Below are 27,725 nucleotides of genomic sequence, written 5' to 3' on the forward strand. Positions count from 1 at the left end.
CACGGTTCGATTACAGCCACTGATCAAAGCAGGGAAAACCTCCCTCAGCCTGTCAGCTCCCCACGAGGTGCGGGCAGGCGTGGGAGACGGTGACGTTGGGCATCTTGCTGCTTGCACGGGCTGCTCTGCGCTGGTTTCCCTGCCAAATCTCCATGGGATTTAGTGGTGGGGCTCTGTACAGGCGATGCTGCGGCAGAACGGGGAGGGCTTGGCTTGGAAAGAGGGGAACAGAGCACGGAGCATCCCCTCCACCCCTCAGTGATTTACGCAGGAGCCGTCCATCTTCCAAGTTTAATCGGTTTATTCTGTCTGCTCTCTAATCATGCTAATCCATCCAGTCAACACCTGTGAAGTACCTGAATGCTTTCTGCCTAATGAAATTACACCAGCCGGCAGCTCTGTGCAGCCCAACAGCCCCTTACCCTGTGGAGGAGGACGGGTTGAGCTGGGATGGGTGGGTTTGTGCTGACCCACAGGTGCCTTCTGCCCAAGAAACCCCTCTCCCTGGCTCCCACCAAGCCGCAATGGTTTCCCCAAGGATTTTGGTGGGGCTCAGGGGTAGCAATTGCACCATGAACCACCCAGGGAGCTCCATCAAGGCAGGGCTGGTGCAGCACGTGGGGATGCAGCAGAGGCTGCAAGGAGCATGTTAGCACGAGAGCAAGAGCAATTGCATCTCCTCCTCTTCTTCCCTCTTCATGCTCCAGCTCATAATAAATCTCCAGCACCTAACGCCCAATATCTTGCCTAGTAAAATCCCCGTGCGATTATCTTATCTCATTAAAGCAAGGCCAAAAATCCTTTTATTCCACAAAGGCACTGGTGCCAAGAGCCGCAGCAGCGAGGAGCGGAGGGGAGCAGAGGGAGAGCAGGCTGCAGTGCAGCCTTGGAAAGGGGAAGGCGAGGGACAGTTTGCATCCAAAGCGACTGTCTGGTAGCAAGGCTCAAAGCACACAATTTGCCTCATTTGTTCTGCCAAGAAAATCCATCTGTAGATCCCTCCATGCTGTCCCGTGGACAGGGTGGCAAGGGAAGCAAATCCTGCTCTGTTCCAGCTTTGGCTCCAGCAGCACCGCTCAGCGCTGCTTTGTGGTGGCTCAGAGGGAGAGGCGCTGCCGAGCAAGACAGGAGCTGAGGGAGAACAGCACAGCCCTTCACTCAGGGAGCAGTTTTGATGCACACAGGCCATGCACTTTCCTGGGATGAGCCCCAACTCTGTCCGAGCTCTCCTGGCACTAAATACATGCGCCAAGCTCGGGACCCTCCTCTGCAGAGGAGGCAGCCGTCCCGGCGGCACTCCCCGCACGAGCAGGCAGTGATGCCCAGTTAGCATCCGTGTTCAGGTCAATTAATTTATATTTGTATTTTGCAAAACTAAAAGTTGCCCAGATAGATTATTGATTCTTTGTCCCTGTGTTCAATTTGGTTTTAATTGCGCTACTGCAGGGCCAAACCTTCCCTCCTAGCAACCCGGCGATAAATCTGCCAGTGAGTCACAATCAACAGTAAATGTGTCTCTTCGTGTCATTATTAATATGTCTCTTGGATTGGTTCATTACAGCAGTTAACAGTGGTTTATAAGAGCGGAGATGGCGGGCGGCCAGAGAGCTTTTTTCTCTCCCCTTGTATTTTTTCCCGGCGACTCCCCACAACGACAGGACGGATGCTTGCAGGCATCTGAGCAGTGTTTTGGCTCGTTGGCCTGTGGTGGGGAGAGTCCTGAACATGGAGAGATTGGGATTTTGTGTAGTGCAAGGAGAGTGTGAGCTGCCCAATCCTGCTTTCATCATGAGCCTGACCAGGGGATGCTGTGGGGCCAGGGGCTCCCACACTGCTCCTTCTGTCCCTGGTGAAAGGGAAACCAACTGGACCTCCAGGGGGTGAATTGAGGGGAGCCTGCACAGCAGAGCAGCTTTACTGGCACTAATGGCACCAAAGGAGCTCTAATTTCTCTGTCAGAGCAATTAGTGGAAGGCAAAGCCTGTTGCTTGCACTGAGCTGGTGATGAATGCAGCCGGGCACTGCGACTTTTGGGGAGAGGAGTGAAGGCAGGGTCCTCTGGAGCACAGGGACGGGTGCCCAGGACCTCAGGGACCCTTCTTGTCCCCAAATGTGACCTCTTGGAAAGCCACCGCCTGTCCTCAGAGGTGCAATGAGCCAGGAGGCAGCACCACGTCGCACTGCAACATCGCCATGGTGCCGGGAGTGCAGGCACAGCATAACCAAAGCCCCTTGACCTGGGCTGTTGCAAGAGCCAGGATGTATTTCAGGCCTGAATGCGGAGCTGAGGGTCAGTGCTTTGGAAGAGGCTGTGGGTGTTAAAGAGCAAGGCCGGCGTCCTTCTGGCAGCAGAGGATGAGGAAGGGAGGGAGGGAAGGCAGCAAAACGCAGGCAGCAGCGGGGCGAGCGCTGCGGCAGAGAGAGCTGAGCAGAGGGGAGAGGGCAGGGAGGATGAGCAGAGGAGGTAGGAGGAGGTAATGAGAAATGGGATGGAGGGAATGAGAGCAAGCCTTTCCCGAGCATAATAAATGGTTAATCAAGAAGTTAGAGTGATGCTGCAGAGCCAGGCACGGTCAGGCGGTGCCACTGATGCAGCACAGCATCCTGCAGGCTTGGTGGGGGACTTTTCTTCTGTGGCTTTGCATCGGGTCTGGAGAAACGTGGGATAGTGTTTGGGCTGACAAGAGGCGCTGGTGGGACTTTGTAGATATCTGCTAACAAGGAATAGTTCCCAATTTGCAAGTATTTCTGAAAAATCTGCTGGCTGACACCGCCGTGCCTGTGTGCCGAAGCGGTTCCGCGCGACGCGGCGCTGCTTTGGGATCAGAGCACAGCAGTGACCATCAATACTGTCCACCCCTACCAAACAGTGGTCGTTGGTATTCCTCAGATGTCCTCTATTTCTGATTTATTTAGAGAACCCTCCTCTGTACTGCCTTAATCCCACTCACCATAGATTTTTCATTAAAGCCTCTCCCGGCTGTCGGCATCGTTACTGTTAGTTTCTGGTCGGTGCAATCCATTTTCCTGTCGGTGTTTCGCTGCTTTCCTCTCCCCACGAGCCGGGGTGGGTTTTGGAGGACCACGGCCTCTGCTCGTGGTAGCAAAGTGCCGTTGGGTGTCACTTGGCAGCAGGTACCTGCCAGATCTGCTTACCCCGAATCGTTCCCATCTCACTTGTCGCATCCTCCGCCTCTCGGAGTGGCACCGAGGCGGCTGCAGCTCTTCAGCAAGCGTCTCTAAAGCAAATTGAGTCTTTATTTTTCCCTTCTTCCTGATAACAACTGACTTCTCGAGTCTCTGAAAGGGCAACCCCCCCCCCACCGGCCTCACGCCGTTCTCCCCTAAGACAGGCTGTGCTGCGGGGCCCCCCCGCCACCGCCGATTGCACAACCGCTGCTTTTAAACTTGCTTTTATCCTGCTACCTTTGATATCCAGGCAGGAGCCGAGACTGTGATACTTATTAAAACCTTACCGGGAGGCTGTACAGTGCATAACAAGGCAAGAGGAGCAGCTCAGCCTTCTTCAGTCGTAGGAAAGACCTGATAATGTGCTGTAAATGCAGAAAGTGCTTCACACGAGTGTCAGGAGTGTTGCTTATTATGAGGAGAGTTTGGCGGAGGGGTGTGCACGTGGTGCTCGGCAGCTGCGGCTCAGCCTGGAGAAAGGAAGGGCTGGGAGCGAGCAGCAGCAGCACAAGATGTGGCCACGGAAAAGGCTCCTGTGTTTGGGAGCCTTCTTGGGATGCTTGCTCCTTATGGGGTTATTTTTTGTTTAAAAAATAATAATGAGGAAAAGAGGAGAGGGGTGAGGTGCCTGCAGTCTGGACGCATTTGGAGAGGCGGTTTGGGGGTCCCTCTTGCTGAGGGTGCAGGTGGAGTTGGTCCATGTGGAGCTTCCAAAATCTCCAGTGGGGGATGAAGAGCAGCCCGTCTGGGTGGGCAATGCCCAGATGTTGTTGTCAGATGCCACAAAGGGTCCTGTCACCGTATTTAGTGGGGCCGGGACGGCAAAGTATGTCTGGGATTGAGGGTTTGCAAGGAACAGGGAGGAGGCTTGGATCACGCTGCTGTCTCTGTCTCGCTGGATGAAGCATGGTGTTGGGGACCGCAGAGTGACAGGCGGAGGAGGCTCCTTGCTTGCTTTTTCTCCCTTCTTGGTGTTGAAACTGCTCATCAGGTGGGCTGGCAAATGGGCCAGCAAAGTTTGGACACACTCTGTATCCGAGCGCATCTTCCCCTTCACTGCTCCTCGGGGTCTAATTAGGTGTTTTCTTGATGACTCTGTTTGGAGGATAGGCTCCGGCTAACCCTGACTGCACCGGGTTAATCGTCCCGGTGGGGAAAAGCGAAACGGTGATTTTAAGCAGAAAACTCTCCCGTAGTTTGGCTTCGTAGCAGTGGGGATGGAGTGCAGGAAAATAAAGAGAAAATCAAAGGGCTTTTAAGAGGAAAAGGGAAAAAAAAATCACTTAGACTGGAAAGAACTCTTCCCAGCAGGAGCAGAAGCCAAGAACACATAATGTCCGTGGCGGTTAAACTAATGTTTCACATTTCCTTCTCCGGGGGTATTTGCTCAGGTGGGGGTGGGGATGGAAAAGGCCCCAACCGGTCGCCGAGCAGTTTATTGAGCTGCTCGCTGGATGGCACAAGAGGGGAAAAAACGAACCACGAGCGACTGCAGAGGAAAAATCAATTAGTGCAGGCACCGGTAGAAAGAAGGAGGGGGAGATGCTGGAGAGAAAAGAGGGTTTTTATCATTCCAGGGCAGGGAACCTTTAAAAACTGCTGTGTAAAGAAGTGAAAACCTTTGTAAGTGGCCAAAAACCTGGAGTGGTTCTCATGCGTGGCATCGCACTGCTGGAGGCAGGGTGTGCAGAGAGGGGTGGTGGCGGGGGAGCGGAGAGGGGTCATGCAGAGGTGCTCTGTAAGGTGTCATTGCAGAGGGGAGATGCGTGCTTTTTCCCCAATTATGGGGCACGAAGAGCCTCTTTTGGTGTTCCCAGATCAGAAGAGCTCATGTCTTGGAGCTGAGAGCGTTTCTTGAGACAGGGAGGCGTCACCTGTCAAGGCACGGTGACATTCAGCCTTCAAGGAGAGCACTGGAGGCTTGCCCTGGGGTTTTCCATTTGCACTGCTATTTCCATATGTTTACCTAAACGGAGCCCGTGGGTGTAATCACACAGTGCTCACAGGCTTGGGGTTGTGGTGCTGCAAGCAGCCGGGTCTGGTCACCGCTGGCACCGAGCTGGGCTGGCCAGGGAAGTGGCAGCAGGAATGGAAAGGGGATGGAGAGGGGCTCCTTGGGATGGAAATGAGTGGGGAAAGGACCGAGGCTTACATCCTGCAAAGGGGAAATAAGAGGCTACAAAGGAGCAATGGCTCCCCAAGTCATCGTCCCGTCCTCCCTGGAGAAATGGAGAATGCGCAAAAGCACAAGGACGCAAAATGCAGGAGATGCGGCAGGCACTGGAATTCAAAGCCAAGGAGAGCCTGGAGAAAGGCAGGAAGGAATAGCAATGAATGGAGAGCAAGGCAACTGGAGGGGAGAGAGAAGAAGAGAAGAAAAGCCCAGAGACTTGTACAACAAAGAGAAGAACGAAACGTGCACACACACCCAGCATCAAAAGATCAGGAGGCAGCAAAAGAGAAAAATGAAAGAATAATGAAGGAGCCCGGGCACGAAGAGGGGGGTGGTCTTGAAAGAGAAAGAGCTGGGCTTGCAGGAAGAGAACAGCACCTGCTGCCACGGTGGCAAAGGAGGCTTTGTGAAGGAAAATGGGGTTGCTGAAGAGCTGGAGGCACCGTGAGGTGCCATGGCATGGCAAAGAAGGGCAGCAGGGCCCCTTCCCCTGGTGGGGTCTGAGCAGTGACCTCCCAAATGGAGCTGCTGGTGGTGACGAAGCTCCCTGGCCAAGGGAGGAGCCGTGGCTCGGTGGGAACAGAGCTCTTTGGTGGAGCCAGGCAAGAATTTGATGGGCACGTGGTGGTGAAGGAGAGCACGGTCTGCTGGGGAGTGCTGTGGGTTGTGGGTGCCTGTGAGAGCAACACCAGTGATATGGGAGAAGTTTGGGGAGGGGCAGAGCTCCAAAAAAAGAGTCCAAAAAGCATCAGAACAGCCAGAGCACCAGAGACATGGGAAATATGGACGGGTTAGGTCTTGTTCGGTGGCATTAAGGACACTTGTGACCTTAATTAAGGAATTAGGGAGACTGGTGAGGATGGGAAAGCTCTCACGTGTCCGGTGTGCGCACGGCTGTCTGTGTGAGATGAAGGGCAGCATAGTCGGTACGGGGAGCAACTGAAGGGTTACTGGAAGATGCTGAATGCTGGAGATTTGATGTCGCAGTGGCACGTGCCAGGAACCTGGGGCTTTCATGTTCCTGCTGTACATCGTGAAGGGAGAGCAGAGCATCCTCCGAGCGGCTGGGATAAAGCGCTAGCCCAAAATCTAGCGGGGTGTATGGAGGAGGACACGACTTTCAGCTGTAGGAAGTGATGAGGAGCATCCCCTGACTCCTCTTCTCGAGGAAAAAGCCCCCAAAAGCAGCTGGCAGCGGGCGGGTCAGTGCAGCAGGCATTGGGAGCCGATGGAACAAAAGAGCGGCGGCAGCTGGATTAATTACCGCAAAAAGCAGAAACGGCAAAGTGGGGGCGAGAACGGGAGAAGTTGTTTCCTCATTATATCCCCAAACAGAAAGAACGTTTTTATCGCACGCACAAATAGCTCCCTGGGAAGCACTTTCACTTCCTAATTGTTCATAAATTTACTGACAGGTGGTTACACAGTAGGTATACCACTCGGAGTTTCAGTTTTATTGCTTTCACTGTCTCAATGCAAAAACCTAGAGAAAAAGGGGTGCGCAGGTGGGAGACGTAGCCCAGCAAAGGCAGCTAGATGCTTGTGCTTAATTTTCCAATTTCTTGTTCACGTGAGTTCCTTGGCATGTCCAGATTTTGGTTTTGCTCTGATTTAAGGGTTTTTTGTTGGTTTGTTTATCCTAATTCTTTGAAATGTGGTTGTGGCCTGAGGGTGTCATGGTCCAGCCCTGCGTAGTGCTGCTGGTTTCCAAATCCTCCAAAACGGGGACAGAAAGGGCCACACGGTGCCACGGGAAGGCTCTGACACACCTGGAGATGGAGAATGTGCCACGTAGTGCTCCCAGGCATCTGTAGGAAGGTGGTTGTGGTCAGTTTTCCTTTTTCCCCCTCCCTTTGGCTGCGCTCAGATCGCTCTGAGTGTGAAATACCTCATCTCCATTGTGAGATAATTTGTCTGAAATGTTATGGGTTATGATGCTCGCCCAGCCGCTCCATGCAAAACGTGTTTCACCATGGGAAGGCAAAGGCAGCATTTAAGAGCAGAAGAAGGAGAAAGGGAAAATTCCCCCCCAGCCAAAGCGCTCTCGGAGCGCGCAAGGTGGCAGCGTGACGTGCCACTCGCGGGACCGAGGAATTTGACAAAAATCATCCCCGTGCCCGAACTATAGCTGTCAGATGCGCTTAATCTATTATGTCGATAAAATCAACTCTGACGAGCCTCTCAGATTGTGCTGTCATCAAAATTGAGTTGATGAGAGGTGATAATCCTCGCTGTCGACAAGCACCACTTTGGCACAGCTCCCAGCGGTGCCCCCTACCCGGGAACCAGGCAGGACGCCGGGCGCATTCGCATGGGTTGCCCTTCGTGGACAGCCCCATGTTGGCCACGGGGATGGGTTTGTACCCCCATCTTCTGGCTGCCAGGCTGTTTTTGTGGCCCTGATGGCTGTGCTGAGGTCTGACTGTTAGCTGGATGAAATAGGGGTGGATAAGAGGACCAAACCCCAAAGCCCTGGGAGAAGTCAGGCGGCACGCAGGGACCTGTCTCCGTTTGCTGACAGGGACTGGTGCCGTCCCGCTGTTCTCCCCATCTGCAAAAGGAAGCAAAACTTGAGCTTTCAGCATATTTCCCTCCTTTGTGCTGCCTTTCTGCACGCTAATTAGTCCTTGCCCGGTGACACCTCTGACAGCTCCATCCTGCCCGTGCTGGGGAGGCTCACGTGGAGCTGTGGGAGCGCGGGGTGGAGGCAGCCAGGGGTGCCTGGGAGGGAGGCAGCAGGAGAGCTGGGGGGGACCAGATCCATGCCAGGGTATGATCCTGCTCCCTCGTGTTGGGGGGGGGACAACCAGGGAGGGGACGGAGCAATGCAAGCCCTGTGTCCCCCCCCAAAAAAAGAGCAGCAAGAGAGAGAGTGTGTGAGGCTTTGGGGCTGCACCATGTGGGATGGTGCCCATGGAGGTCCTCACGTCCCCGCAGGGCACTCAGGAGGAGATTGTCCCCTTTGTAGGACAATGCTGAGGCAGGGGTGGCCGGGAAGCTGTCCAGGCGCCCATCCCGCTGCTGCTGCAGATAAACCGTCCGTCCTCGCCCATCTGGCAGTAACGAGAGGGAGAAATGTGAATAGCAATGGGAGGAGATGAGAGGTCCATAAATACTGGTGAATAAATAAAAGCATTAACATTTAATGAAAGAGGGCTGCGGCTCTCCTGCCAGATCCATCTCTGGCAAGAGGGAAGGGAAAAGCCTCCTGGTCAGGGGGGAGCAGGGAGGGGATTTGGGGGGGTCTCCGGGAGCGCACACAGTTTGTGGCATCGTACCTGGGCTGCCCATGTCTGGCACCACAGCAGACCATGGCAGGGTGTCCTCAGAAAGCATCCATGGGGCTGAGCAGGAGAGTTGAGCCCAGGCACTCTTCCCACTGGGTTGCATGGGCTACGGCAGCGTGGTGGGGTGTCTGTCCCGTGCATTGCAGTGCTGTGTTGGCAACATTTGCTGTGCCGTAGTGAAATGTGAAGCTCCAGGCAGGCTTTGGGCATCCCCGTGGAGTTTTTTTGGGTCACGTTGCAAGGGTGCTTTGCTGAAGGGCTGCCCCTGCTCAAAGCAGGCCAAATGCAAGAAGTGTCACGTCCAGGTGAGCAGCAGTGTCCCGTGGGCCCCCACGGGACACTGCTGTTTGGGGGCAGAAAAGCCACCGAGCACACTCAAGTAGCCCCGCTGCTGCAGGATGCCGGGCGCTTTGCAGAGCCTGCAGGCATCCATCTTCTCCTGCCATATCCCAGGTGTAGGAAGAGGTCTCTTTGAATGGATTAGGAGCTAATGATCTGGAGGGACATCCGTTGTGTATGTCAGTGCTCGCTCAGCCTCGCCGCTCCGTGGCGTGCAGCATTAATGAGCTCGTGGATAAAAATAGCCAGCTGCACTCCCCGGGCCGTGGCGGCATGCGTTCCTGGTAAGGATCTGGGATACGGAGGGGCCAGGAGCCAAGTCAGCCCCTGTGTGTTTGTGTGGGGTCAATAATCAGGCAGTAATTACTGGAGAGCTGCCTCTCGCCGCGGGGGTTAGCAGGGAAGGGCCGTGCCCCTCGCCGTAGCCATCCCTCGTGGTATCGGGGCATCTCGCGAGCTCCAAGCTCTCCCAGCACTTGGCAAGAAGAGCAGTTTGCTGCCAAGCAGGGGCATGACTGGTGCTGGTGTCCAGAGTTTTGGGGAGCCCTGTGGGCTGCCTGCGTGTGCTGGGGATGGATCCCCAGCTTATGGCACGTATGGCCCCCAGCCGTGCCGGTGTCACTGGGGCGTGAGGCCATGGCCAGCCCCACAGGGCCACCAAAAGCTCTCCTTCTGGTGCCCTGCAGTGCACAGGGGGGCACTGGCAGGTTGGGCAAGTGGCATGGTTGTCCCCACGGGTGTCCCCTCTATGTGTGTGCACAGCTTGCTGGTGGCACAGGGCCGGCACCGTGTCGTGGTGGAGAGCACCAGAAACTGATTTTGGGTGCAGAGGCTCTCCGGCACCGCGCAGCATCGTGCAGAAGGGCACACACCATCTTGCTGTGGCTTGGGGTCCAGGAGGGCAGGGAGGTGAAGGGAGGCACGGGGTTTTACAGTCCCCACAAGCACCAGCAGGACCCCGTGTGCCGCAGTCACCTGGGCCCGATGTAAAATATTAACCAGCACATCGGGCGGTGTGGGTCTCGAGCGGTAAAGGAAGGAGATAAATCACGGGCTTATTGTTATTGAATTTAGTGGCATCACTTTCACATTCAATTTCTCTCGCCCGCTTTCTGAACAAACAAGAAATTACAGCCCAAATGTATTTTTTTGGCCTAGTGAACATTATGCATTAACTTACCCCTGATTAATATTACACGGGGTCGACGCAATCCTCCGCGGGCTGCTTGCCGCGCCGGCGAGACCGCGAACCAACACGCCGCTCCCGGCTTCCTAGGGATTTACTTCACATTCAATTTGCTCCTAGTAGTGGGCTTTTAAATGGAAAACAAGACTATTAATAAGGGGGTAGAGCTGCAGCGCTGCCGTGTCGCCTTCCCCCTGTAACTCTCCAAGACAAGCAGCTCGCCACTGTCCCACGAGCACGCCGTGTGCCAGGGGGGCTGGAGAGGGTCCCCCAGGGTGGGCAATGGCCACATCGGTCCCCAAAGTGACCGTGGCATGGTGTGAGGGCAGCTGGAGATGGGGCTGGACCTTGTTGACCCCCCTGCAAGCCCTGTTTTGTACCAGTGGCAGCCAAGGACTGCAAATTTGGGGCAGAGATCTGTGCCCCTTGAACAACCGAGGAGCATCTCACCTCTGTTCCCTTAAATATCGTGTTACCATTGTGCCGTGGGCTAACAAGAGCCGGTGTGTGAGATGTTGTAAAGTGCATTATGTGTGTCAGGAGACAAGAGGCAGAGCAGGCACTCCGCGTACTTGCTCGAGCATCGGCCCCGGTTTTGCTGCTTCTCTGCTTATTAACACGTTTGCCCAGGGATCATTTATTATGTTCTATATTTAGTGACAAGAGAGTGTCATAAATGTTGGATATTATCTGCATAGGGGATGTAGGACAGGGGGAGGGCCCCCAGTGATAGCTGCGGAGAATCAAAGATAAGCCAAGAAGAGCTTGCTGTTGACATGTAAATGAGCCGGGCTAGCACCTGCAGTAGTGCTGGAGGATGAGAAGCATGAGCAGGGCTCTCCCTCCTGGTGCTTTGGGGACTGGGGACTGGGACAGGAGAGCCTTTTGCCTCCCTGCCCATGGGTAAACTCAAGCCACAGCAGCTCAAGAGGGACGTGCTCCTAGCTGTGGCCGTGCAGGTGCCATTCCTGTAGCTGCATGGTGGTGGTGCTCACGGGGAATGGCTCACGGGGCAGTGTTATGGGCGCTGTCATGTTGGTTCCTGGCCTCATCCTGCCTCCCAGCTCTCGGGTCCTGTTTGCTGACAGCATCCCTGCGCAGCCCCAGCTCCCTCCTGCCCTGCTCGTGAGTTACAGCAACGGCAAAGGCAGCCTGCCCTTGAGGCTGTGCGCAGGGGAGTGCAGTTGGTGGGATCTATAGAAATGTAATCAGGTTCCTTTGATGTCCTCCTGCGAGTCCCTGTAACCTCGTAGGCAATGATCGCTGGCGGGGTGGGTATTGAGCTGGCCGGCGGCCCCACGCTCTCCGGGGGCACCCACCCCCGTGCATCCCTGACAGCTCTCAGGAGCATTTTTGGTGGGATGAGGGTGGGCAGCAGCGTGGCACGGTGATGCAGTCCCGTTTCCCTGGCCCTGGTCACCCTGGCCCATCAGGGTGTCTGTCTGTGGGCTGTTTGTGCGTGGCTGGGTTGGGATCATGAGTCCTCCCAGGTCCCACCCGGCAGCCCCAAACCCATGCTGTTAGCAGCAGGGAGAGGTACAAGGATGCAGGTGGTAGCACAGAAAGCTCTCTCCTCATCTGAGTGAGGAAAGGCTTTTTGGGGGTGTCTCAAGCACATTGTTCCCGTGCCAAAGGTCCCCGTGGCAAGAATCGCAGTGAGTCAGCGGGGTCGGAGCCCGGTGCCAATGCCTGGCCACAGAGCGAAACTCATCGTGTCAGGGCTGACACCGCTCTGCCTGTACAGCAGGAGAAATCCCAGCTCTGTGTCTGGGTGCCCAGACGTGCGGGGCCCCTTCCGACAGACCCTTTGGGGACAAGCCGTCGGAGCGTGCCGCCCGCACTCGGAGCGCTAACTACATTTTTCACCGGTTGCCGGCGCACACTTTTCATTTTTGGATTGCCAGTCTCCCCTGAAGGACTCAGACAATCTCCCTCTGCTATAACAGACTGTACTTCTATATTAAAGTGTCAAGTTGCTGGGAAATTTACTGCCTCGCAGGGCCCATCAGGCGGCGCAGGCTCGGCAGCGCCTTCGCCAGGGGGCTGCGCCGGGGAGAGGGCTGGCTGCGAGCGCACAAAGTGGCAAACCCAGCTTTGTGGCCACCTGGGAGCAAAAGGTGTTCCCAATCTGTATTTTAACCCTTTTCTCGTGACTTTTAACAAGGCATCAGCAAGGGTGAGCATCAGCAGGGCTGGCCCAGCAGGTGGGAGGGTGGCAGGGGCTGGTGGCAGGGCGCTGCCCCAAGAGCTCCACACGCAGTCGGTGCCTTAGGTGGAGGGGCTGTGGGTCCTGGCGGTGTGGCACCACGTGTGCTTAGGCTCACGTCATTGCTCGGGGTGGGCTCATGGGGCACAGCACCAGCACGGCCGGGGTGGAGCTGGGTGTAGGGAGAGCCATTCTGCATAGCTGGGTCAGCTCCTGGGGGCAGCATCCTCCAGTCCTGCAGCCCTGAGCACCAGAGAATGGCGTCGGCAAACGGGATTTAATTGCTTTTTGCCAGCGACGGGGATATTTATGGGTTTGGAGAATGCCAAGTTATTTATTAGATGGAGTATCAGGGGATAGACTAATATAAATCACGATGGCCGGCATTGAATGGAGCAGACAATCAGTAATTTAGCAAGCTTTAATAAAAATGCTAAAATATGAGAGCTGTTGGCGGTCGTAACGAGAATCGGTTATCACGGCGGCGCCCGAATCTGCAGGGGCTGGTGTTTTGGGGTGGGGGGGCAGACCCCAGGGTTGTGCTCAGGCTGGTTAGAGATGGCATTTTGCAGGTGTGGGGTCAGTGCTGGGGGGTAAAATGGGGCAGACACCGATGGCTGTCCATGTCAGAGGGGCGGGTGGCATTTATGGCATGGGGACAGTGCAGCAGACCCGCTGCACCATTTGTGTGGGTCCCAAACCTGTGCGTTGATGCCCCCCCCGTTGTCGTGTGCCTTGCAGTTCCCCCCCAGATCGTCAACATCTCATCAGACATCACCGTGAACGAAGGCAGCAGCGTGACCCTGATGTGCCTGGCCTTCGGGAGGCCGGAGCCCACCGTCACGTGGCGGCACCTCTCCGGGAAAGGTGAGGGGAGGCGCAGGGTTTTGGGGAGCCACCCGTGATGGATGCGGGGTGCTGACAGAGGGAGGGCTCCACAGGTCCTCCTGCTGCGGGGGGACAGCGTGGCAGAGGGATGGAGGACGGCAGGGATGTGGGGGGCTTTTTGTGGGGTTGGTTTTGTGGGGGTGGTTGTGGGGCTGTCAGGGGTCCAGCACAGGAGGGCGAGGTGTTGGACGCGGTGGGTGACGGTGCCCCGTGTTTATCCACGGCTCCCAGGACAGGGCTTTGTGAGCGAGGACGAGTACCTGGAGATCACGGGCATCACACGGGAGCAGTCCGGGGAGTACGAGTGCAGCGCTGTCAATGATGTGGCCGTGCCAGACGTCCGGAAAGTCAAAGTCACCGTCAACTGTAAGTGGCTGGGGTGGGCGTCCTAAGGGGGGATGTGGCACTGGGGTGGGTGCAGTGCCTGGCCCAGGGGCATGACGTGGTGTGGTGTCCCCGCAGACCCCCCGTACATCTCGAACGCCAAGAACACGGGCGCCTCGGTGGGCCAGAAGGGCATCCTGCAGTGCGAGGCCTCGGCTGTCCCCGTGGCCGAGTTTCAGTGGTTCAAGGAGGACACCAGGTGCGGGGGCACGGCGGGTGCGAAGCGGGGCAAAGGTGGCTGGGGGACCAGCACAGAGGGTCGGGGTCCCAGCACCAAGGAGGTCTTGGGGTCCAGGGTCTCCAGGGATGGTGGGCACAGGTTGGGAAGGGTGGGATATGGCCAGGGCATCCCGAGGAGGAAGGTGGGCTGGGGCTGGGGCGAGAGGCGTGCTTCTAGTGGCATGGTGGGGTGAAAGGGTGGCTCCTGTGGGGCTGGATGGGGTGTGAGTGCACGTGGTGGTGGGCCAGGAGGGCTTTATTCTCTTCTTGCCCCACCTGGGGCTCTGAGCAGTGCCGTCCACCACTCCCTGCAGGTTAGCAAACGGGCTGGAGGGGGTGCGGATCGAGAGCAAGGGCCGCTTGTCGACGCTGACCTTCTTCAACGTCTCGGAGAAGGACTACGGCAACTACACGTGTGTGGCCACGAACAAGTTGGGCAACACCAACGCCAGCATCATCCTGTACGGTGTGTGCCCCTGCTTTTTGCAGCTCGGGGTGGGAAGGAAGGGAAGTGGTGTCCGTTCCTAGCCCCAGGATGAAGCTCCTGGGCACTGCTGGGACCCTTATGGGTGATGGGGATGCCTGTATCCAGCCCCGGATGGGGACAGAAGGGGATGACAGGGCTCCTGTTTGCATGACGACGTGATGTGTCCTCTCTCCACCAGCCTTAACGCTGTCCCTCCTCTTCCTCTTCTCTCCCCCTCAGGGCCCGGAGCGGTGCACGACGGCGGCAACGCGGCATCCCGGGTGGCCACCGGCCTCTGCCTCTGGGCCGCCCTCCTCGCTCGCCTCCTCCTCGACTTTTGATAAGGGAGCGGAGGGTCCCGGGAGGCCCCGCCGCGCCTCTGCCCCGCCGCGGGCTCGGCCCGCCGGGACGGCCGCCCGGGGACTCCTCTCCGTCAGACGGGCGCCGCGCCGGAGGACGGGGAACGGCGCCGAGGGGCCGAGGACGGCCGCGTCTCCCACCTGCCGGGATCGTTCTCGCCGCTGGTCACGCTGTACAGACCCCACCACGTGCCACCAAGACTGTCACCCGCCACCGCCGCCCGCCGCGAAGGGCGATGCCGTGCCGAGCCTTGCCCGCTGCCCCGTCCCTCTTTGCGCCGAGCCGGTTGCGGCTGATGTGCCCCGGGGATGTGGTCTGGCGTGGACGGGGCTCCCCGCTGCCACCCGGCAGGCGTTTTGGTGGCATCGTGTCTGACACGGGTGCGGCGGGGCAGGAGCCGCCTGGACCGCTCACCAGGGATGTCCATCTCGTCGTTGCGTCAAGCCGCCTGCGCCCAAACAGACCCCAGAGTTGAAGCCCTGCGTCTCTGCCCTGCGCCTTTTCGGTCCTGAATGTGATTTCTCACCACCAAAGCTCCTCCCCGACCATCTCCTCACTCCTCCGTCCCCAAGTGCTCCCCTCCAGCACCACGGCCCCACTGCCCTGTCCCTGCTGACTGCCCGAGGATGTGGCCCAGCCGTGATGCCCACCGACCCTTTCCAGCTGCCTCCCCTGGCACGACCCAAGCGAGGGGCGATGCTCAGTCCCCGAAGGACCACAAACCTCCCACTGCACTGTCTCCCAGCTAACATCACCCCCATCGTGCTTTTGTAGGCACGAGGCTGCCCTCCTGGGAACATGAGTCCTTGGGGTCACCACGGTCCCTGCTTTGCTCCAGACCCCTGCCCGTGACACGCGGACCTGCCGCTTGGATGTGTCCCTGACACCGTGCCTGTGTTTGTTTGGAGGCTCCGTGGACCAGGGCTACGTGAGATGCTCACGGCATTTCCAGCCACTTGCTCAACGTGACAGCCAAAGCACTGCAGCACCGATGCTGGAAGGAGGCACTATCCAACAGAGGAAGGCACCAGGTGATGAGCACGGCCACCGCAATGGCTCCACCACTACTGTCCCACCCGTGCACACCCAGAGGGCTGGGGCCAAGTGGTCCCTTCCTTTGGGTCAGCACAGTGGCGACTCCAAATCTCCCTGAGGGCTCCTTGCCACGACCTCCCCTCCTTGTTCAGGCAGCTTGAAGCTGCAAGAACAACCCTGCGGCTTCGGCTTCTGAGATGCCTTTGCTCAGGCGGTGTGCCCATGCCCCTGCCTGAGCAGAGGCCACATTGTTCGACTGGTTGGAGGCAGCTTGGGCTCCACTGGAAAAATTATGGCCATCAGTTTGCTGTATCTACACGACAAGGATGCTCCTGGAGCCCCCAGTTCGCCGTTTCCTGACCCTCCCTGCTGGAGGCTCCTCGGACACCGACCCATGCAGCCAGACTCTTCTTTGCTTCCTGCAAGCCTTCAGCTCTCTTCCTTGCCACAAACAATGGTCACTCCAGAGGGCCGTGTCAGCTCCCTGCCCACAGCGCCCAGTGCCTGATGGCACCCCACTGTGTGATCCCCTTCAGCGGGTACGCAGAGAAACCCCGATCCTTCTCTATACCCCGGGATGGGAAGGTTTGGGTCCATGCTCCGGGGACAGACCCTCCCACACCACTCCAGAAATGTCACGTCTGGCACTGGACAAAGTGCCAAAACACAGGGACAAAACAACACCGAGGAAGCACGCAGTGTGTCCCCCCAACACCCCCAGGAGATGATGCCTCCCCCACTTTTCTCCGTTTCTTCTCCCTTCTAAAGATGGCTCAACAGCTGCGGCCATGTGCGCATCGTTCCCATGCAAACTCTGCCATTGCTGAAACCTCCTCGCCACCCTGTCCTGCTTTCTAGCCCACAGAAAATAAATGAAAGCCTGGCACAGCCCCGACAGCACTCCTGTCCTTGATGCAGCAGTGCCCTGGCTTCATCCCTGGTCTCTTACGGGCCGTCCAGGACCCGTGCAAACAAGCACACGTGTGATGCTACTGCGAAAGGAGTGGCAGCTACAGAACCAGAAGGGATGCAGGGCCCTGCGCCTGGGACACTCAGTGTGCACCACAGCTCAGCTGCAAACCCCACGTGGCCTGGGGGCACCCCTCCGGCTTACCCGATGGGCAGGGATGTGGCACAGCAAGGAACAGACTGGGGACCTCCACATCCCGTGGTCCCTGTGGCTCTGGTACATTCTCCACCAGCATCCCGGGTAGGAGCACAAGCAGCGGTCTGGTTCCATCCCCTGGCCCTTGGCACGGTCACGGAGGTGGATGGCACTGTCTTCAGCTGGCACAGTGGCCCACACGACCTTCCCCAAAACCCCACCCCAGCCAATCGACCTGCAGCCGTGACCCCCCTCTCTCACCCGAAGCAAGGCAGAAGCATGCAAACGTTCTCCCACCACCACAGTGACACATCACCCGCAAGGAAATAGGCATAACCCCCTCGAGTCCTACCTGGAAGCTTCATCTCCCAGCTCTCCAAAACCGTGGGGGACATCCAGAGGGGCTGGTGCCCTGCGGCGCTCCTGCTCGTCACCACGCTTGGCAAAGGGTGGCCTCAGCTGAGCGGGTGGCCCCTGCTCAGCCCTCTGCTGCTGGGGCCTCCAGACACATCCCTGGGCAGCAGGAGGTGCTCAGCAGCATCACCCCAACGCCAGGGCTGACATCTCCCCGTGATGGCCCCGTGCCTCCCCGGCACCCCCTTGTGCCCCATCCCATGCCCGTGCAGCCCCGGGGAGCCCCCTGCGCCCCCCAGCTGGTGTCCTCTGGTGCACAGCCCTCGCTTGGCACGCCGCTCCGGTGCCCAATTTCTCTCTCTCCCCGCAGAAGAACCGCTGAACTAGCCCCCGACACGAGGCCAAAGGGCTGTGGCATTTCAGAGACAAGAGGTGACGACTACGAGATGCCCCGAGGCCGGACGAAACGGCACCGGGGCCGCCCCGCGCTCCCCGTTCTTCTCCTCCCCGGGTCGGTTTGGGCTGGCTTCCTTGTCCTCCTCCGTCGGGATGGCGTTCGACTTTCTCGTGCCATGTAACGTGCAGTTGTGAGGAACGTGTTGGCTGTCCGAGGCTGTCGCCCCGCCGTGCGGGCGGGTGGCAGAGCCCCACACGACCGCCACTCGCCGCGGCCGGACGGCTCGCCCCCGGCGCCCGACGGCGAGGACGCGCGGTCTTGAGTTTCCGTCGATCATTGTATTCCAAGGGTGGCTATACTACCTGAGATTTGTGCATGTTACATTGTAGTTGTAACCTTTTCTAATTCGGCAAGAATAAGAGATGGTTGTGATTGTGCAGTGTATCAATAAAGTTTGACGAACTTTGTACCCTCGGGGCTTTGCTTCGCGGAGCGCGCGTGCCGCGGGGAGCGAGTGGGGCCCCCGAGCAGCCGGCACCTCCGTGCCTTTTGCAGCCTCACCCCACGCTTGGTTGTAGCCTCATTCTGCTCCCAAATTATCCCCGTACCGGCACAGCTTCCAGCCCCATGGTTTGTCTGATTCCCAACCAGGCTCCTTGCTGTCTGCCCTGTCACCTCCTCCCTTGTCCCCGTCCCCGAGCCTGTTGTGCACCAGAAGCTGCTGCCCCCAGGGAAATCTCCTCACAGCTCTGCTGATGTTACCCGCACCATGGACACGCACGTACCTGTGTATGGAGCCCTGCAGAAGGACTGTCTTTGCTCTGCTCGCCCACCTACCTTATGCAGAAGCCTCATCAGGTTCCTCCTTTTGGCACGCGTGCCCCCCCAGCATCGTCCTCACCACCTTATAACAACACCTGCTGTGACACAGCCACCTAACCCTGCGCCAGGGACGCCTCTGCAGATGAAGTGCCCCTAACAGTGCTGTGCTCCTGTTGAGATCTGCCACCACAAGACACAGACACAAGTCTTCATCAAAGGCCAAGGGCAGCCAGGACCAGGAGGAGAAGGGATTTGCGCCTTTTGGGACCAGTTTTCTATCCCACCACCCTGCTGACAGCCAGGATGTGCCAACCACCCCTTCACTCAGAGAGCCTGGAAAGGAGAACAGCTCCCGAGGTTGATGTCCCAGAGCCAAACATGCTGGGGAGGCTGCTGGGGACCAGTGCACCTCGCTGGGGCAGTGGGAGGGACTGGGGGCTGCGGGGTGATGCCTGATTCATCACGGGGTCTCTTGCCTGCAAATGGAGCAAACGGCTCCATCAGGGGACCTCCACAAACCACACATCATGGACATCTCAGCTGCCCCCTGGGAAAGGTAAGTACTGCCCAAAAAATGCTGTCCTCCCTGGGAGAGGGGTCTGGGATGGGGGGACCTCCACCACAGCCAAAGGAATTGTGGCTGGGGCACCACCACGGCTCCCCCAGGCTCACCTCGAGCTGGGCAGTGGAGGTGCAGCTCACCCTGACCACGCTCAGCACTGGTCCAGCTGCAGGTGATGTGATGGATGGCACCGTCCCCCTCCTCCCCAAATCCCAACTGGCAGCCTGAGACCCCAACGTACCTCTTACAAGAAGACAGCAGCACCACAACCCGTGTGACATGAAACCAGCGCACAGCACCAGCGCAGACGGTGTCCAAGCCCCACGCAGAACTCAGCAGACCCAAGTCCACGTTACCCAGGGATAACGTGGTGCTCACATCACCTTCAGCAAGGCGAGAACCAGAGCTAACACCTGGGAAAGCCTCTCTGCTTTGGGATTCTCCTTGGAAAAAAAATAATCTGGGAGCCAGGATGGGTCCGGTACCTCTGATTTGTATCTCCCAGCCCTGGATTAGGGAGCAGCACTGCTCCCATCCCTGCTGGACCCTGCTGGCCACACGAGACTGCTCAGATCAGCCTGGCCTCTGCTGTCCGGAGCTGGATGAGCCCTGCCCAGCCTGGCCCTGGAGGGGGCATCCTGCGGCACCGCTGATGGTTTGGCTTTGCAGAGGGTTGCAGTATAAGCAATAAACCCCAGTCCCGACCAGCAGAAGCACAAGCTGGCTCCCAGTGTGGCGTAAGGAAAGCCTTGCTAATCCCACCCATTTATTGTGCCAGTTCTGCCGGGCTGCTGGCAGCGGAGCAACAAATCTACAGACGTGGAATGCAGCAGGGCAGACAAAGCACAGCACAGCCCCTCCGCTGCAGCACCAAACGCCAGGGGAGGTGGCACAGCCCCTTCCTGGCACAGGGACCTACGGAGATGGCCCCGACACCGAGCCCAGCTGTAAGGCACCCATGGGCTCCCTTCAAAGGACACGGGGGATTTACCCCACGGCCCTCGGTGACACCTGACCAGTGCCTAAGGACCAGGACCACAGCTACATCCAGAGGGACCAAGGGCATATTTCAGGCCATGACATTCATCCACCATCATCAAGAGACACAAATAAATGTGTAAATAAATAAACACATAAATGCATCCATAAACCAGCATCTCTTTCTCTCTCTCTCTCTCTCTCCCCGACTTTTCATCACTCAAAGCCTGGCACCACATACTGTTTGATCTCTCACCTAGAGCACCAAAAAATTCAAGATTTCAAAAATAAAGGGAGGAAAGGGCCCCATTAACCCCATAACCAGGGTCAGGTCCGTCCCATTCCTCCCAGGTTTGCTCTACCATAGCCAGCTCTCCCTGCCCAAGAGCCAACAGACACAGCTCCCTCCAGCCTCTCCTCCCCTCGGACAGGCACAAACACACATCTGCCGGCAATGACAAACCTGCCCACGACATTTTCTGCAAGGCAAGGCCACCACCAGGGCTCCAGCATGCTCCCGTGGGGCTGGGCTGGCTGGCACTGCCCTTACCCTTCTGTGCCATCGTGCCCCTGGGATGCAGAAAGCTGCCTGCACCCATCCGTCCTGTCCCGACACAAAAATCAAATGCCCCTCACGGGGTAACACATGCTAACAGGACGCCTCTGCACACCCTGCCAAAATCACATCCTTCGGGGATAAATCCCACGGAAGGTGGGGACCCCTCAGTTCCCACCAGAGCGGGGAGCAAATAGGGCAGAGGCGCAGCCCACACCCTCTACTCACCAAAGTCTTACCTGTGGTGGCATCACGCCTGGGTTTGCCGGCGAGGTCAGGGCGCTGTCCCTCTGATGCTCTCCACGCCGGGGCCACCCGTCATTGCAATGTCTTGGTGCTCCCTCCCTCCCTCCATCCCTCCCCGTGCCCGACGGCCGCGGGGGCAAAGAGCACCACAAGCAGACGGAGCGGCCACATGGAACAATCGTTTTAATGGATAGAGGCAGAGAGAGCCCCCTCGCCGCCCGCCCGCCCGCGCCCGGGCCCCGCCGCGCGCCCCCGGAGAAGGAAAGGAAACCAAAGGAGGAAAAGAAAGCGCAGGAGAGACCCCCACGAAAAATAAAGCGAGTCGAGTTGTCCCGCGTCTCGGAGCTTGGCCGATGGCTCGGCGGCGGGTGCCAATCGCTTCGCCTTCTTTTTTTTTTTATATATATATATATATATATATATACACACACACACACGCACGCACACACACACATATACATATATATATATAAATATAAAACTGAGCTATATAGATCTATATCTATGTCCATCCCTCGGTTCGCTTTATTCCGCCGCCAAGGTCCGGGGCCGCGTGGCGAAAGGCGCCGGAGAGGGGCCCGGACCCTGCGTGGGCGCCCGCGTCCCCTCGTCCCCGGCACCCGAGGGCAGAAAGGCGACGGGACCTGGGCACGCGTGGCCCGAGAACCTCTTCTCGTCTTGTGGAGGACCAATACACACCTAACTCCATATACAGCATGCAGTAATGGCAGCGGAAGGACCCTGCTGGGAACCGTGGCTAGAACGCTAACCAAAAAAAAAAAAAAAATTATATATATATATATGTATATTTATATATACTGTATATATATATCCCATAAAAAGGTTCGGCGTCTCCCTCCGCCGTGATGTGCGGTGAGCATCGCCCATTCCCTTGGCGTTTTTGGCAACGCTGCCAGAGGAACTGTTCGGTCGGCCGCGGTTCTCAGGCGTTTCGAGCTCCTCGCCTGCGGACGAGCCGGCACAAACCTCCTCGGTGAACAAACTTCTCCCCTCCGCTTGCTCCCCAGCTCCTGGTTTTCTTTCTTTTTTTCTTTTGTTTTTTTTTGCGTTTTTGTTTTTTAGGAACTAAGAGTTCTAGGCTCATATCAGAAAATATGATTAATAAAATTAACCGTGACTCAGAATCCCTTAGCATTCACGATGTCCGCGTGGGGTACGATGAACGCGTGGCTCGGCACCGGTCTCCTTCCTCCTTTTCCTTTCGTGGCGGCGTGGTAGCTGTTGAAGATCTATATATCTATACATATATATATATGTATATGTGGATATATATATATATATTTCTGAACACAAATGGCGGCACGGTCCATGAGAAGACGGGGAAATCGCGGCAAAGAAGAAAACCTGCGCATCCGCACGGAGGGGCCCCGGGCGAGCGGGGACGGCGAAGGGGACCGGGGGGGACAGCGCTGCACCCGACCCATCCTCCACGCTGGCCCGTGGCAGAGAACGACGAAACAGGGGAGAAAAAGTGGTGGGCGAAAAAATAAACAAAGAGGAAAGAAAAAGACTCAGTCGCGTTGCATCTTCAGCAGGAAGCCTTGGATAATTTTTTTTTTTTTTTCCTCCTTTTCAAATTCACTTTGCATTTTTTGCGTGTTTTTCCTTTCTCCCCCTCCCCCAGAAGGCCTGGCCGGACACTCTCTCAATTCTTATGATTATTTTCGGAAACAGTGAATACATCTTCTTCCTCTCCTTTCTGCTGTCGCTCGCTGGCCGTGGTCGTCGCCGCTCCGTGGGGCCGGCTCGGGGATCAAAACAGGCGGGCGAGCTGGGCGAGCGGCAGGGCGAGCAGCCAGGCGCAGCCGCCTCGCCGCCACGCGCCGTTGTTGCCGTCGTGCACTGCACCGGGGCCTGCAGGAGGGCGAAAAACACCCGTGGTGTTAGCCACCGAGCAGGGAAGGCAAAGGAAGACAAGAAAATGCTGTTTGGGACCCTGGTGTTGGTGCAAATAGCGGGGTGGCCGCTAAAAGGTCCCCGCCTGCAGCCATCCCTTGGGTTTGGGACGTGAAGCCCATCATGGTCCTGGTTCCCCAGCCCATACTGAATGTGGCACCACAAAGAGACCTCTGCAAGGGGCCTCCTCCGAATTTTCTCTGAGTTTATCACCTTCAAGTTTGGCTGAAACGTTCACCCCACACCCCCAAAACCACCCGGCAGCAGTAGTGCACCCAGTGCCCAGTGGCACACACCCTAACCAGAGCCACCCTGTGTCCCACCAGTGCCACCTCTGCGTCCTCTGTCCCACACCATCAGGGCAGGACGAGGTGGGTGAGGAGGGCGGTGGGAGAAGCAAAGAGAAGAGCCGGGTGAGGAGCTCAGTGCGCCATGGAGAAGGGTGCCTGACCCAGTGACTCTTTGCAGAAACACCCCAAATTGTCCTGCCCGAGTGGGACCACCCAGGAGGTCAAGTCAACCCTTACTTTCAAGACCCTGGGACGTGTCCTCTCTCTCTGCAGCCCTACTGAACCCCTAACCATTAGGGATCCCCTTTGCAGCACACTTCCCACACCCCCAGACCCCTCACACATCTGCCCCAGAGCCCCAAACCCTCCCGGCACCAAGCTGCCAGGCTCGGGGACAGATCTGGGGACAAGAGCAGCCTCCGCACCGCGCTATCTCCAATCCCTCCCGACATCTAGAGGTCATCCCGATGGCTGCCCGCTAAGTGTGTTACGAACAAAGCCACGTGGCTACCGAGCCCCAGATGGAGATGACAGCGGTCCTGAGGACCCGGCTGAGCGATCGATCGATCGATAAGATGGGGCGGGAGGCGGCGGGAGCACCCGCTGCCCCGGGCTGCTGATGCAAGGAAGAGCAGCACGTTGCCCACCCTGCCACATCCCCAGAAAGAAAGGCACTAAAGCAGCACTAAAAGCATCCCAGAGGAAGAAGGACCAGCTGCACCACGGTGACACAGGGCAACAGGACCACGAAGCCATCCCTGCCTGCGCCCTGGGCAAGAGGGAGGAGAGAGGAGGGGACGCGGCATGCGGAGGTGGCCCGAGGTGGCCACGTTAGTCTAGCAGGAGGGACAGAGACAGGAGGGCTGCTAAACCCAGAGGGGCTACTCTAAAGCAGCAACAGGGAAGCTGTGAGGAGCCCTAAAATCATCGCCATAGGAGCTGCAGCAGTGGGGTTTCGGGGGGAGGCACTCGCTGGATGGGGGGCGGGAGCCGCAGGGACCCGCGGGGAAATGGAGAAGGGGGAGAGCTGGCATTGCGGGGGCACGGGTTACTGACCTTTCCAGGGTGTCAGAGCGGTTGTTGTCTCTTCTAAAAATCAAAGAACAAGTCAAGGTTAAGGCACAGGGGCAGTGGCAGGCTCGAGATGCTTCGCCCGGTCTGCCCTCGACGTGGGGAAGACGAGCGGGTGTGGGCAGCACGTGCGATGCTGCCACCCAAATCCAGCCCTGCTCATCTAGGGACACCGAGGGGGCTTCCCGGGGAGGTTTTAGCCCAAAAGCAGCCTTTGGGAATCCACACGGATTGCACGAAAGGGGAGCAGGAGTGGGCTTTTTTTTTTTTTTTTCCCCGACTCAAGAAAATTATTTGATTTCAGAGCACTTCATCACATTAAAGACAGCATCAAATGAGCCACTGAATTAGGTGGAAGGCCTATAATAAGAATTGCTACATGTTAGATAAAGCACCAGTTGACCTCCCTGAAAAAAAATAGATTAAAAAAAGGATTACAAGATGTATTCCATGCCAGCCTCAGTCACAAGGCACCTGAAAGCCTCACGTCACTGTACCGACACGGATTAAAGCTGTATTTGGGGGAGGAAACTCCCAAAGGTTCGTTCAGCCTCAGGGAAGAGGGGATGTGCACAAAATTGTCCCCAAAACCACACAGATGAGACATTTCTCCTGCAATGGGTAGGGCACCCATTGCCCCTGACTCGATAAACGGGAGGGAAAGGATCATTGAGCCAACTTCATGGAAATTACACATGGTCAGAGGGCTCCAAATTCCCTCCCTGATGGGATGACCGCTCAGACCGAGGCAGCTCAGGGGGGGCTTGTGCCATGCTGAGGCTCCTGTGCGACACCTCCCCACATCCCACGTCCCTTACAGCACACACCAAACACCTTTAGCAGACGGGAACCCAAATAACGGGCAGCTCTCACGAAGCCATCAGCAGAGAAAAGTCCCCAAATTAAAGAATTTGGGGAGGTGGGAGTATGAGCCCTTGTACGAGGTCCCAGGATACCCGAGATTTTAATCCTGTACCCCAATAAGGAGACCACAGGCTGGAAGCTAACAGAGGTGCCCCTGGCTACGTGGGGAATTTGGGGAGGGATGGTGCCAGCAGAGGCATGTGGCCCCGGAGGTGTCCTGTCCCTCTCCTGAAAAATGGGGTCATTGGACAACAATTACCAGAAAGCCCGGTGGGGAAGAAGCTGAGATAGTTTCTAAGCAACCCTAATGATGGCTTTAACAGCCAGGTAACAATGCTAATGTCTGTCACTTACAGCACCGATTTTTTTTTTTTTCCTGCAAAAAAACGATCGCTGTGCTCATTAACACCCAAGGTTAGAGCTACACGGGGGCTGCGGGTGCAGACCTGAGCACCAGCAACGGGAACTCGCCCTCATTTTGGGGAGCACAACCCAACAGCCAGCACCGACACGAGATGAGGATGATCCCCCACAAATTTTGGGACCCTGGGCACTTTGTGCCATTGTGTGCAGCCTGCCAGCCCCGAGCAGCCAGTGCAGCAGCCACCTTTGGGGTTAACACTGCTTTGGGGGGGAACACAGCTTTTGGGGGTTACACCACACATGCTGCCATTGCAAAAAGATGATGAATGGCACCAAAATTTTCAATGAACCCACAGGGCCGGGCACTGTACATACTCGCACTGACCCAGAACAGCTTCCCACGCGCATACATGAAGCCAGAAGAAGAATCATGATGGGCAGAGAAATGCAGGGGGGCAGCAGCAAAACGACCACATTTCCAGACACCCTTCCTGCTGCCCCACCGACACCAGGTGTTAATTGTTATTTTGTTTTCCTTTATTGATTTATTTTAATCAGTGCACACCTACAAGCCAGCTGAGCCTGCCCCTTTGGGCACAGTGGGGTCCTGCTGCAGCCCTCTGTGTCCTACAGAAGAGGGGTTTCTGTTAGCCTCTGGGCTTCCTTCAATAATTCAGGCGTGCTAGGAAAGGGCTTGCAGTGCCAGGAGAGCTCAAAGCAGGTTGGTGCCTCCTATCAAACCCTCTCAGACTAATTCCAGCCTCCGCACCGCTCTGGGATTTGTTTAATGTGGGCTGGGATTAATGTCACCTGTGGTCACTGTTACCACGGGACAGGACTGCCACATGGATGCTCTCCTGGGGTTTCTCCTTGGTGTCCCCAGCAGGACATGATGTAGAAGGGGTGACAGTGACACACCATGCACACACCAGGCAGCTTGTTCCAAACCTAAAGTGAGCCCGGGACAGGCTGGGGAAGGAGATGGATGGCAAGGACGAGGACAACAGCAGGGCTGAAGCTGGGGGAGGACAGAGGTCCCCAAGCCCCGCTTCTCAATGGGATTCAGCAGTGAGGATCACCTGTCCTGTATCCCCTGCAGGGAATTAGCCCCGTGGCCATGGCACAGTGCGGCGGGATGGCTGGCAGAGCAAGGATGATGCCTGGGCACCTTGCTGCGTGCCAGCTCTCCTCCCAAAATTAAAAGCAGGGGATGCTTTCAAGAAAAGCCTCTTCTGGGCATTCATCAGAGCAAGACAATGGAAAACCTTCAGCCAAGTCTTATCTTTGCCTTGATGGTGGATGCCAAAAATTGACCCACCGCCTCTAGGCAGCAGCACGCACAAAACCCAAGTCAGGAGCTTCCAACACTGGGCTAGAAAGGACGACCAGGAAGCGCAAATCTCCCCAAATCCCTGCCTTCCCACTGCAGCTCTCACACGTTGGCGGTGGCTCCGTGAAGCCGTGCCCTTCCCTGCCCCTTCCCTCGGCCCCGCTCACCGTAGAGGATCATGCTGGCGTTGGTGTTCCCTAGCTGGTTGGAGGCTACGCAGGTGTAGTTGCCGTAGTCCTGCTCGGAGACGTTGAAGAAGGTCAGCCGGGAGAAGAAGGCTTTGTTCTCCACTTTCAGCCCTTTCTGGCCTTCAGCCAGCCTGGGAGGAGAGCAGAAGGGGAGAAGGTGATGGGGATGGTGTCAGGAAAGAAGCACGTGCTGTTTTCCACGTTGCCCTGTCCTCCAGCCTGGCCTGAGAGCAGGGACATAGGGTTTGGGGGAAGACGAGGCAGGAGGGAGCAGGGAAGGTCCTGGGGAGCTATGGAGATGGGCACTGCTCTGCTGGGCACCATCCCCTTGGTGCCAGCCCTGAGAGGTGTGGAGGTGTCCCCAGAGATGCTGAGCCACAGTGGGACACAAACCCTGTGCCACCACGTTTCTCCTGCCCTTCCAAGATCTGGGGGCTGACGCTGCCCCTCTGCCTGACACCACGCATTGTAAAGCTGTTCCCATCCTCTCCTCACTGCTCAGCTTCGTGCCACGGGTATCGCTTTCTGCTGTCACGCTTCCCCAGGCAGGGATTCACCGTGAGACCCAAATCCGGAGGCGTGGGCAGCAGCGATGCACGCCCTGCCCGCACAGATGGAGACCAAAACCTGCCTGGGGATGCTCCTGCCCCCCACTGCACGCCGCCCCTTCAGCCCCTGCAGCCCCCAGCATTTTCCAAAAGCTGAAGCTGACGGTGCTGGGGGTCCGTGTGCCCCCTCCCCAGCCCCCCGGGTCCCCCAGGCTCTTACCGCTTGTCGTCTTTGTACCACTGGAAGTCGGCAGAGGGGACGGCGGAGGCCTCGCACAGCAGGATGCCCTTCTGCCCCACCGGCACCCCGGTGCTCTTCGCGTCCGAGATGTACGGCGGGTCTGCGGGGAAGACGGGAGCTGGGGGTTGGTGCCTCCCACCCCTCTCCTCTCACCCCTTTTT

General features: G+C 57.4%; 2 protein-coding genes across 26 annotated transcripts in view; one reads left to right on the forward strand and one right to left on the reverse strand.

Moving 5' to 3' along the window:
* Positions 1 to 20,825, forward strand: part of OPCML (opioid binding protein/cell adhesion molecule like) — a 324,198-nt gene extending 303,373 nt beyond the window's left edge. For 8 of the 12 annotated variants that reach the window (XM_068659187.1, XM_068659183.1, XM_068659186.1 and 5 more), the window contains 5 exons: positions 13,122 to 13,247; positions 13,500 to 13,634; positions 13,731 to 13,851; positions 14,186 to 14,337; positions 14,578 to 20,823. In XM_068659187.1, coding sequence (XP_068515288.1) covers positions 13,122 to 13,247; positions 13,500 to 13,634; positions 13,731 to 13,851; positions 14,186 to 14,337; positions 14,578 to 14,678 — 635 coding nt within the window. In that variant the 3' untranslated portion in view covers positions 14,679 to 20,823. Of the gene's footprint in view, positions 1 to 13,121; positions 13,248 to 13,499; positions 13,635 to 13,730; positions 13,852 to 14,185; positions 14,338 to 14,577 lie in introns of all 12 variants that reach the window. The other 4 variants (XM_068659189.1, XM_068659181.1, XM_068659190.1 and 1 more) reach the window with 2 other exon arrangements.
* A 1,468-nt stretch (positions 20,826 to 22,293) lies between these two features.
* Positions 22,294 to 27,725, reverse strand: part of LOC137843657 (protein CEPU-1) — a 332,157-nt gene continuing 326,725 nt past the window's right edge. For 12 of the 14 annotated variants that reach the window (XM_068659166.1, XM_068659180.1, XM_068659165.1 and 9 more), the window contains 4 exons: positions 27,544 to 27,664; positions 26,755 to 26,906; positions 24,016 to 24,048; positions 22,294 to 22,627 (listed from right to left, as the gene is read on the reverse strand). In XM_068659166.1, coding sequence (XP_068515267.1) covers positions 22,527 to 22,627; positions 24,016 to 24,048; positions 26,755 to 26,906; positions 27,544 to 27,664 — 407 coding nt within the window. In that variant the 3' untranslated portion in view covers positions 22,294 to 22,526. The remainder of the gene's footprint in view (positions 22,628 to 24,015; positions 24,049 to 26,754; positions 26,907 to 27,543; positions 27,665 to 27,725) is intronic. The other 2 variants (XM_068659167.1, XM_068659170.1) reach the window with 1 other exon arrangement.

Source organism: Anas acuta, chromosome 23 (assembly GCF_963932015.1).
Source record: "Anas acuta chromosome 23, bAnaAcu1.1, whole genome shotgun sequence".
NCBI lineage: Eukaryota > Metazoa > Chordata > Aves > Anseriformes > Anatidae > Anas > Anas acuta.